The 11,621-nt window shown below is 36.0% G+C and overlaps 1 protein-coding gene across 2 annotated transcripts in view; it reads right to left on the bottom strand.

Annotated features, from left to right (window-relative positions):
• Nucleotides 1-830: 830 nt before the first annotated feature.
• The window catches only part of LOC123534592 (synergin gamma-like), a 41,088-nt gene continuing 30,297 nt past the window's right edge, over nt 831-11,621 (bottom strand). The window contains exons 17-20 of one of the 2 annotated variants that reach the window (XM_053518999.1): nt 8,652-8,802; nt 4,397-4,453; nt 3,402-3,493; nt 831-1,344 (exon numbers count right to left, since the gene is read on the bottom strand). In XM_053518999.1, coding sequence (XP_053374974.1) covers nt 1,102-1,344; nt 3,402-3,493; nt 4,397-4,453; nt 8,652-8,802 — 543 coding nt within the window. In that variant the 3' untranslated portion in view covers nt 831-1,101. Of the gene's footprint in view, nt 1,345-3,338; nt 3,494-4,396; nt 4,454-8,651; nt 8,803-11,621 lie in introns of those variants that run through there. The other variant, XM_053518998.1, reaches the window with a different exon arrangement.

The following is an 11,621-nucleotide window of genomic DNA, read 5'->3' as shown; positions in this document are numbered from 1 at the left end:
TTGTGGTTGCATAAAATAATAAAATAACAATAAAATCCCAACAAACATGTAATATTCCTATATTTTCAACAACTGAAATACACAAATAATGTCATTTTTGCCAAAACCATGAAATTCTATGCCCGCCAAATTATATCATTTTCACAGTAACTCGAAACAGATACAGTGTAACCTCTCTATAGTGAACAACTCTGGGAATAACAAAATATGCTTGTTGTACAGAGGCTGTTGCTATGGAGAGGTCAATTTGCTAAGAAACAGAAAATATCTGCCTCCGTACCGAGGTGTATGCTCTATGGGGGTGTCATTAACATTAGTTATACAGTAGAAGTGTTAGGGAACAAATATTTACTCTATATTACGGAAGGAAATTACAAATACAGGTTAAATTTTACACTCGGGTCAACAAGGAATGGAATGTTTTACAGATATATTAAAGCAATCTTAAAATTCATACAGGAAAAAAAATATACCTACATAAAACAACATAAATAAAAAGCTGCATAAAAATGCCTACACTAATATTGCACAATCTGCCATATACTAGCATCATACTTTGTTGACTTTATACATGTAGCTAAATAAATATAAATTATGCCATATAGAAACAAACACCATTAAATGTAAACCTAATAATTATATGATGTAAAAATATTCAATTACTGTAAAACATTTATTACTCGCCTGAACTCTTTTTTCGTTTCGCATATATTCTGGTGTTTCTCCCTCCCAAATTAAAAAATTTCTTGGCAAGTTTCAATCAGTATATATATCAAAATACGCAAATGCATTCCCGGTTTCTCCTTCTGAAATGTTGACTTCTGAAATGTCAACATTTCAACATTTCTCCAATAAATTTACTAGGACAAGTCTGAGTAAATTCACGAAATAAAGTTCATGTGAATTTTAAGTCTTTTACAGTAGTAACTTAAAGCTATATTTGACTGCTTAAAATCTGCGAGTTTATGGCAAAGTTACTAGAAAAGATAAATTTATAACATACAGACGTCCAAAAAAAACTAGTGATGACTTAATTTTTCTAAAAAATTAGAAGGTTTCTGAAGGCTTGTGTTTTTAAGTAAAACAATGACAAGGAATGTTTCACAATAACTCTGGCAATTTCAATGCAGGTAGAGTCGAGTCTACACAATTTATCCAAAAGTTAGCGCACGCAGCGTGGTACTGTCTCCGACCATATGTAAGTTTGGCATTGTCGTTCTCATTGTCCATGCCTTTGATTCTCATTTCCACGTCCAGTAAACACACGCCACAAGCTCTGTACTGGGAGGACGAGTCGTCATCCAGCAATGATCCGTGACTAAAATCTAGGCTCTGTGGATCTGGCTGGAAAAGGAAAATCAAATATAGTATAATGATAGGCATAGCTAATGTGCAGGCCAGGAAAACTTTGGTTTTGTTGGGTTTTTTTTGTATGGTTCAGAGTCACACTGAGACAATCTAGGTAACATAAGCCAGCTCAAGAAGAATTCAACGCCCCAAGTGAAGTTTCGAACCTTCATCAATGAGGGGCAAGTGATTCAAATCCAGAGACCTTAACCACTCAGCCACTTAGTCAGCGCTTCATCTGAAACCTAAAACAAAAGGTGCTTTCACGGGCTTCATTAATTACTGCAGATATGTAATTTTTCATGACTGAAATCTTGCAACTTAATAAACAGCCATATTACATTACGCATTTATAAACTCCGTTCAGTTACAGAGAAGCCTGAAAAATTTCAAATTTTATATCGGGTGCGTGACATCATTTGTGACGTCAGTTTCATGTATGTCATCATCCTATTTAAAAGTTCTTTAACTAAAAAATAATTTCAATTTTACTCGGGCTAAAGAACAAATATATCATTTATATAATAATTATGAGTGTAGTATGTGTATGTAATAAAAAGATTATTAGATTTGCATCGAGAAATATGCACTCAATTATAGCTTTCAGCTGCAAAACTCATGCATATTTCTCAATACAAATCTAATAACCTATAAATATTTGTGTTGATATGAAATCCCTAGGTGTTTACTTCATTGGTTATAACAATATTTATTATTCATGATAACTCTGAATTTGTCTATCGACACATTCCATGAAATACCATATATGCCCTTATTAACACCTCCGGAGGCATAACATTTTGCAAAAGTAGGCCTTTAATAAGATCCTAAAAATGTTGATTTCTAAATTTTTTGGGGGGTAAATGTAAGTTATAAATACAACTATATGGTGGGGGATGGTTATTTGGGAGAGGGTGTTAATTAGAAAACATGGTATTTAGTGAAAAATAAAACCAGTGCAGATATTACCCAATTAAAATAGACAGGGGGTAATTAGTTCAATTTAACCTCTTTTTATGCAAATAACAGAGAGACGGCAGGCAATTCTTATTCTTCCTTTGTTTCAATGCACTGTGAAACCATTAATCTTTGTGGGTGATTAACCTTTACCCTGCTAAATTTCTTAAATGGACTGACCCATCATTCAATTTGGGCAGAACCATTTATCATTCAAAGGGCTGTTTACTGAGAATTTACTGACTGAATAGCGAACAGTGCAGACCATGATCAGCCTGCGCAGATATGCAGACTGATCTTGGTCTGCTCTGTTCACAAAGGCAGAATCATTTGCAGCCAGCAGGCTAAAGTTTAATATTCAAGAATATTTTTATTGGGTCAATCCCCATTCATTTTATGTTCAGAAGTTGAAACCCATGAATTTATGTCCCTAAAAAATAACCCTTTGGCCTAAACCAAGAAATTTCACGCCCATAAAATTAAATGATGCTACAGTGTCTTCTTTTTGCAGTCAGTCCGAAAAAAATCCCTATTTCTCAACTAGCTTAAACGGATCTGTAACACTTAGTAATGATCTCGATGACTAAAGAAATGTTGTGAACATCCTTTACAGGTTGAGGAGAGCCAAATTTATATTCTCGCCCTGTGTTCACAAAACATTTTCAGTCTAAGCTGAGTTCGATAATGAAACTTTATTTGTCATTTACATCTAAATAGCATGTTTTAAACTAAATTTTAAGTTAATGACTATTTTCAAGTGGCTATTCAGTAGTGATGCTCAGTCTCAGTAGGAATTTAGCCTTGAAATTTTAATAAAACTGATATTAAAATTTCCAACTCAAACTCAGCTGAGTCCGAAAAATGTTTTGTGAACACGATGCCAGAACATTATTCACTGTCAGAGGTTGAGGAGAACCAACTTTGGATTATGAACACTTTTTTCACAGGTTGAGGAGAACCAAAATTGGATTCTAAACATTATTCACAGGTTGAGGAGAACCAAATTTGGTTTAATATTTTTTGAAGATGTTATTATAGAAAAACATTTGTCATACCAGAACATCCAACATGAAATCATGACAACTTAAGGAACTCACCATAACTGACCCACCAACGAGAAAGGCTGTCAGATTATTCCAGGCAAGATCTATGTCTTTCAGATACTGTGTAAGTTTATCACTATGGATACCTACAACAAAGAAGAAACAATAGTCAGAAATGATGCAAAAATACTCTTCTATGGTGAAATCAAATGAAGTTTCCATCAATAAATCGGTTTTTCTTTTTTATAAAGGTTAATATGTTTAAAATGGTGGCAAAAATATCAATTTTACCCCCTAAGCCATCACCTCGTATGATAGGAGATGTTTGAATGTTTGCAGCCTGAACAATGAGTAAATAACCAAGGCTCTGGGGGGTTTTATTTGGAAAACTGCAATGATTTGAGGGTTTTATGTTTTAAAACCACATGGGTTTGAGGGTTTAATGTTGGAAAACCACAAGAGTTTGAGGGTTTGATGTAAGAAATTCACAATGGCTTGAGGGATTTATGTAGGAAAACCACAAGAGTGTGAGGGTTTTATGTAGATAATTCACAATGGCTTGATGGTTTTATGTAGGAAAACCACCAGTGTGAGGGTTTTATGTAGAAAAACACATGGTTTGATGGTCTTATATTGGAAAACTGCAAGGGTTTGAGAGGTTGTGTAGGAAAACCAGTGTGAGGGTTTAATGTAGAAAAACACAAGGGTTTGAGGTTCTATGTAGGAATACACAAGGGTTTGATGTAGGAAAACAACAAGGGCTTGTGGGATTTATGTTAGCAAACCTCAAGATTTGATGTATCATGTAGGAAAATCACAAGGGTTTGAGGGTTTCACGTAGGAAAACTGCAAGGGCAGGAAGTGGGGGGCTGGGGGGTGTATGTAGGAAAACCACTAGGTTTAAGGCTCTTAAACCTTCTATATATTCTTGCTTAGAGTTACTACATCTATAAAAGAGGAATTTTTATACACCATAAAAGCAAAGACAACTTTACATAAATAAAATGAACTACTGTACAATAAATAGGCATCTTGAAAGTCATAATTACCTGATTTTTTCATTGTGACGATTATCTTACATACCACTCTGTAGATCTCTATAACACCTGTAATAGTGTAAGCACAACATTTCTAGATACAAATATGGAAACTTTGTATTCTCATAAAGATTTTTCAGCAACTGAAAGATTTTAAAAAGATTTATACACAGAAGAAATTATTGATCACAGCGAAAGACAAAAACAATAAGGTGTTTCATCACGCAAGAGGTGTGATAAAGCCCTCATTGAGACATCTATTTTGTGTTCTGGGGCTCAAGTCAGACTGACACAGCTCAAATTCAGTGTTTATGATGGTGGAAGATTCTAGATTGCCAAACAGCTATTTATTCAGGCTCAGGTGGGCATATGGTAAGATTCATTTCTGTTGGGTTTAACATCACATCAACACAATTATAGGTCATATAGCAACTTTCCAGCTATTGATGGTGTAGGAAGACTCCATGTGCCCCTCCAGGCATTATTTCAAGCATGAGCTGGTACCTGGGTAGAACCACTGCCGTCCTGTAAACCAGCTGGATGGCTTTCTCACATACAAGAATTCTATACCACAAGCAAGGTGTGCAACCCACAGCAGTAAGAGGCAAGTGATTTGAAGTTAGCAACCTTAACCTCTAAGCCATGGAAGCCTCTTGCATCTGGTTAGAAGCATAAATCTTCTACACAGCACCTGGATAGCTTCCTTACATGACAATCTTAACAAGTCTCAAACCGTCTGAGACATTGGTGACCTTAACCACTTAGTCACAGAGGTCCTTTCACTAAAACACGACTTCACCTCTACATTATATATAAAGGTACAAGTTAATGTTTTTCTCAAGAAAAACAAGAGCCGTCTCCATAGGATGACACATGCCCCCAATGGCACTTTGAATGAATAGTTATGGCCGATGTTAGAGTTTAGGACCTTTGACCTACGGACCTGGGTCTTGCGCGCGACACGTCGTCTTACTGTGCCACACATTCATGCGTAGTTATTTTAAAATCCATGCATGAATGACAAAGATATGGACCGGACACGCCCATCATTGCACTATCATGAAATATGACCTTTAACGTCTAAGTGTGACCTTGACTTTTGAGCTACGGACCTGGGTCTTGCGCGTGACACATCGTCTTACTGTGGTACACATTCATGCCCAATAATTTTAAAATCCATGCATGAATGACAAAGATATGGACCGGACACGCCCATCAATGCACTATCATGAAATATGACCTTTAACGTCTAAGTGTGACCTTGACCTTTGAGCTACAGACCTGGGTCTTGCGCGCGACACGTCGTCTTGCTGTGCCACATATTTTTGCGTAGTTACTTGAAAATCCATCCATGGATGACAAAGATATGGACCGGACACACCCATCAATGCACTATCATGAAAAATGACCTTTAAGGTCTAAGTGTGACCTTGACCTTTGAGCTACGGACCTCGGTCTTGCGCGCAACAAGTCGTCTTACTGTGGTACACATTCATGCCAAGTTATTTAAAAATCCATCCACGGATGACAAAGATATGGACCGGACATGAAAATTGCGGACAGACCGACAGACGGTTCAAAAACTATATGCCTCCGAAGTCCCTTCAGGGGCATAAAAATCAAGAATTACGTAATAGTTTCCAAACTTTTATACATGTATAAACATAAACAAGAGGGTTATGATGACCCTGGATCGCTCACCTGAGTAATATGAGCTACATGCTTCAAAGATCAAACTGATGATAAAATACATGTATTAAGAAAGTCAGTAGGTCACATTCATGGTCAATGAAATTCAGTTTTACGATTGATGTGCAAAACTGTGTATGTCATCAAAATTTCAAGGCTGTATCTTAAACAAGAGGGCCATGATGGCCCTATATCGCTCACCTGTTATCATTGCACTTGAGGACAAGAAGGTCCTCAGAAAAAATATCTAAATCCGAAGGACAGGAACAACAAAGGGAAGAATTTAAACAAAAAGAAAAAAAAAATTCTTACAAGGTATAGATGTGTCAAAATACACCTAAAAATTGGAGGTACCATCCATGTTGTACCGCTGAAAAGTGGTCTCTGTTTTTCCCTACGGCCAATAATAAAAAAGTTACTAAAAATAAGCTATTTATAGTAACGAAAAAGGGAAGTAATTAAAAAAAAATATATATTGTAAGTGAACAAAAGAAAGATCTGCCAAATAAATCTGTTGACATAAATGAAATTTCAGATCAGTATCTTCATTAGTTACGGAGATATACCCATTTTAATTTGAAATAAAGGGAGGTAATTTGACATAAAATCAGTCCATAGTTATCTACTCTGATTGTCTCACTCCAACTAATAACAATAATGAAATTTCAAATATGTCCTATAAGTACTTACTGATATAAATCCATTTTGATTACAATCAGGGGAGGTAATCAGATATAAAATAACTCTGGAACCTACGATTGGATCTGATTTGTCATGGAATCCAAGATTTATTGTTGTTGAAGACATTTTGGAAGTTTGTATCAAATAAAACCATAAATGAAGTCTCTATATGGCTGCAAAAGCCAAAACAGCCAATTTTGGACCTTTAAGGGGCCATAACTCCGGAACCCATGATGGAATCTGGCCAGTTCAATAAAGTAAGCAAGATCTTGTGGTGATACAAGTTGTGTGCAAGATTGGTTAAAATCAAATCATAAATGAAGCTGCTATTGTGCAGACAAGGTCAAAATAGCTAATTTTGGCCCTTTCAGGGGCCGTAACTCTGGAACCCATTATGGGATCTGGCCGGTTCAAGAAAGGAACCGAGATCTTATGGTGACACAAGTTTTGTGCAAGTTTGATTAAATTCAAATCATAAATGAAGCTGCTATTGTGCAGACAAGGTCAAAATAGCTAATTTTGGCCCTTTCAGGGGCCATAACTCTGGAACCCATGAAGGAATCTTGCCAGTTCAAGAAAGGAATCAAGATCTTATGGTGATACAAGTTGTGTGCAAGTTTGGTTAAAATCAAATCATAAATGAAGCTGCTATTGTGCAGACAAGGTCAAAATAGCTAATTTTGGCCCTTTCAGGGGCCATAACTCTGGAACCCATGAAGGAATCTTGCCAGTTCAAGAAAGGAACCAAGATCTTATGGTGACACAAGTTTTGTGTAAGTTTGATTAAATTCAAATCATAAATGAAGCTGCTATTGTGCAGACAAGGTCAAAACAGCTAATTTTGGCCCTTTCAGGGGCCATAACTCTGGAACCCATAATGGGATCTGGCCAGTTCAAGAAAGGAACCAAGATCTCATGGTGATACAAGTTGTGTGCAAGTTTGGTTAAAATAAAATCATAAATGAAACCACTATCGTGCAGACACGAAATTGTTGACGCACGGACGGACTGACGACGGACGCCGGACGCCGGACGAAGGGTGATCACAAAAGCTCACCTTGTCACTATGTGACAGGTGAGCTAAAAAACAAGAAAATAGGTCAGTAGGTCAAGGTCACAGTCAAGTGACATCATATTACTTGAGGTCACCAGGTAATTATAATTAAACAGTCTTGGAAATAGGATCAAATGATTTTTTCCTATATAACTCACATAGTAACTAAGTGACCCCAGGGCGGTGCCTCTTTTAACCCCAGGGGCATAATTTGAACAATTTTGGTAGAGGACTACTAGACAATGCATCATGCCAAATATCAAAAACATAGGTCGTATGGTTTCAGAAAAGAAGATTTTTAAAGTTTTTTCCTATATAAGTCTATAAAACTTAGGACCCCCACGACAGGGTCTCTTTTCACCCCAGGGGTACAATTTGAACAATTTTGGTTGTGGACCATAAGACAATGCTACAAACCAAATATCAAAGGTCTAAGTGTTGTAGTTTCAGACAAGAAGATTTTTAAACTTTTTTTCATATATGTCTATGTAAAAATTGGGACCCCCGGGGCGGGGCCATATTTGACCCTAGGGGGATAATTTGAACAATTTTGGTAGAGGACCACTAGATGATGCTTCATAACAAATATCAAAGCCCTAGGCCGTGTGGTTTAGTATAAGAAGATTTTCAAAGTTTTCCCTATATAAGTCTATATAAACCATGTGACCCCCGGGGCGGGGCCATATTTGACCCTAGGGGGATAATTTGAACAATTTTGGTAGAAGACCACTAGATGATGCTACATTCCAAATATCAAAGCCTTACTTATTTATAACCAAACTTATTTATAGCCAACTGAGTATATATTTCCCTTAGTTAAAAGTTGACAGCCACATAACCTACCTTGTATATACTGCGAACCTTGTGAAGATTTGATCACTTCATTACACACACTGGAACTACTTATCGAGTTGAACATGTTGTTTGCATCTTGGATCATACGACAACAGTTGTCAAGGCAACGCTGCCATTCATACGCATGTTTGTCACTACCCTGTAGTCAAATATAATTATAGAAACCATAAATTTAGACTGAGATATTCAAACTGAATCATTTTTGACCCTTATCATGGTGGACACAATTGAAATAGATTTGCCTTTGCAAACAGCGTAGATCATGATCAGACTGCACATCCATGCAGTCTGATCAAGATCTGCACTGTTCGCCATTCACCATCTTTTTGGTAAGCACCCCTTTAACAGTAAAATGGTACTGTCAAAATTGAAAGATGGACAAGTCCATCATAGAAATTCAGCAGAGTTAAAGGGTTAAATGTTTGTACAGTTTTAACTGCCTTAGTGGCCTCCTATATTAACCAACTAGTTGCCTTAAGCAGCCATTACTTCCTGAATTGAATTTTTGTTCCAATTTCTACTTGTCTAAAACAGCCACCTGCTTTAGGTAGCCAGGTTGTACTGCTCCCATTGCTGCACCGAGCATGAGATAATGATAGACTAGTCTTCAAACATCTTCTAGAACTCACCAGAATAGGCATACTAAACAGGGTCCACGCTTCTAGGCGACGTGAGCGAAGTGGTCGCTTTTTTTCTGATGACTTCGCTCTGTTTGTACAGAAAAGCGAAAAACAAGTCGCCCTAAAATCTGGCGCCCGAGACAGTTATCATACATGTATATATCGCATATATCAGCTTCTAATCAGCTTGTAAAAACATTACATAATCAATTAGCGAAACTTATCCCGTTTCGGGTTGTGAACTTCACCTGTCAACAAAGTATGCTCTGCCTTTCACCGAATATCGTTAGGATGATTTTAATTGGTCGAAAACTTTGGAAACACCAATCAAACGAGGCGAAACAAAATTGCCTTTAATTGATTTTGTGCATCACGGAATAAAAGTGTGTGCATCACGTGTGAAAACAAACAACTAAAAGCTGTTAAAAGTAGGGTAAATAAAAACAAAAACACAAGTATGTTGGCGCAAGAGTCAGTAGCTGATTATAGGATGATAGCCCATCGCAAATTGACCGATAGGGCCTAAAGAAAAGCTCTGAATAATAACCAGAGTTATTCGTAATGTATGGTTTTAATTGTGGCTGCCAGACGTAAATATCCGTGTTATACACAAATTAAATTGGAATTCAGACAACAGATATTTAATTTCAATCAACAAAAATCAATCACAATCAATTTTAGATAAGAACACATTAGCTTTTATCTTTTTGTAAAAGTTTTTTGAAAACGAAAGTAGGTTGTCAGAATGTCTGCTCGCGGTGACAACTTGCCGGTATTTCATGAACATTTTTCTTAATTTTCTCCAATAAAAGGTATTGTCATTGTAGACTTTAATATCAGATACTGTCCTGTGCTGTTAAGTTGTCTTTGCATCATCACAGTTTGTGAAATATATTCTTTAGACTGGAGAATTGGGCAATGTTTATGAGTGTATCAGTATCCGGACATAAAATTTTGGATATCCGGATTTTGACCAGCTGGGGTTTGAAACAGGGGTGTGCATGGATAAGAATTGAAAAATTAATTTTCTGTTGTTAGTTTTGACTGGTGGAATTGTTAGTTTTGACTGGTGGAAGGAAGATGAGCCTGGCAAATTGCACTGTGTTATATGTAGACTGGCAAAATTTGATAAAGCATATGCAAGGGGTCATGACACAGCCGAACAACAAATCACACTACACATGCCTGTTATAATACTGATGCTGATTTAGTATTATTTATGAATGTTTTAAACTACTGCATAAATCCATGCTCACTGTGTGTGTTTGTATTTGATACTTGGCATTTTGTACTTATATGTAAAATATGTGTTGTTTTGAAATGTTATTCCTTTGTGTTGTACCATCAAAACTGTAATATACGGTTTAATTAATGACTGTTATGACCCGCAGCCTCACTTCTCCCTGTTCTGAGAAAACTTCTCCCTATTTTCACTGAAGGGAGAAGTCACATCTCCCAATTTTTCTGGGCTAGCTTGAACCCTGCTAAATATCGCTTTGAAAATGTGAAAAACTGATCTTATATTTTGCCACCAAATAATTTCACTGAAGATGCTACAAGAATCTTGATTTCTAGTAAAATATGTATTTATAGAGGATATCCCACGAGTATCTTTTCATATTGAATTTATTCAACGATTTTAATGAATTCAATGTGGATAATCACATATGTAATATTCTTTTTATCACATGTTAACTTTTCCTGTCAAAACATAAAACTTTTTTTACTTTCTTTAACTATTAAGTAAGTAAGTAAGTAAGTAAGTAAGTAAATTTTATTATAGTGACATTGTGTATAACATATGTACAAAGTACAAAATCAACAGAAACATTTTACAACACCCGGCCACGTTGGGCCTATAAGTTACTCTAAAAATATAACTTTTTATACAACTTATTATCGAAATATTCATACAATTAAACATATACGTGATAAAGAATATATTCTGAACATTTTTTGTTGGAAAAAAAGAAGCACATAGATGTTTTGCACATAAAACTAATAATGCTGCCGACATACGAATGCTCGACAAAGTATACAAAAGCGTGATTAACTGTGATCAAATGTTCACTCTCTGTAAATTCCATAACTAGTGTAACGCGAAATATCACTTGCGAGCATTCAAGTTTGCAGTATTAGTTAAACAAGAGAGATTTTCGTCTACTCATACCATTTACAATAAATTTAGCAACAAGAACATAATGAGTATTTATCAAATATTTCAACTTTTCTTCAAAAGACAGTGTTAGAAACATGCTATTACTTTCTAATGCTCTGTTCATCATATTTACTCTGATATCTGTATAAGTAGGACAGTTCAGTAAAAGATGCGTTTCAT

Source organism: Mercenaria mercenaria, chromosome 12 (assembly GCF_021730395.1).
Source record: "Mercenaria mercenaria strain notata chromosome 12, MADL_Memer_1, whole genome shotgun sequence".
NCBI classification, from domain to species: Eukaryota; Metazoa; Mollusca; class Bivalvia; order Venerida; family Veneridae; genus Mercenaria; species Mercenaria mercenaria.
Note: the sequence above shows the minus strand (reverse complement) of the source record. Positions and strands in the feature narration are given on the sequence as shown.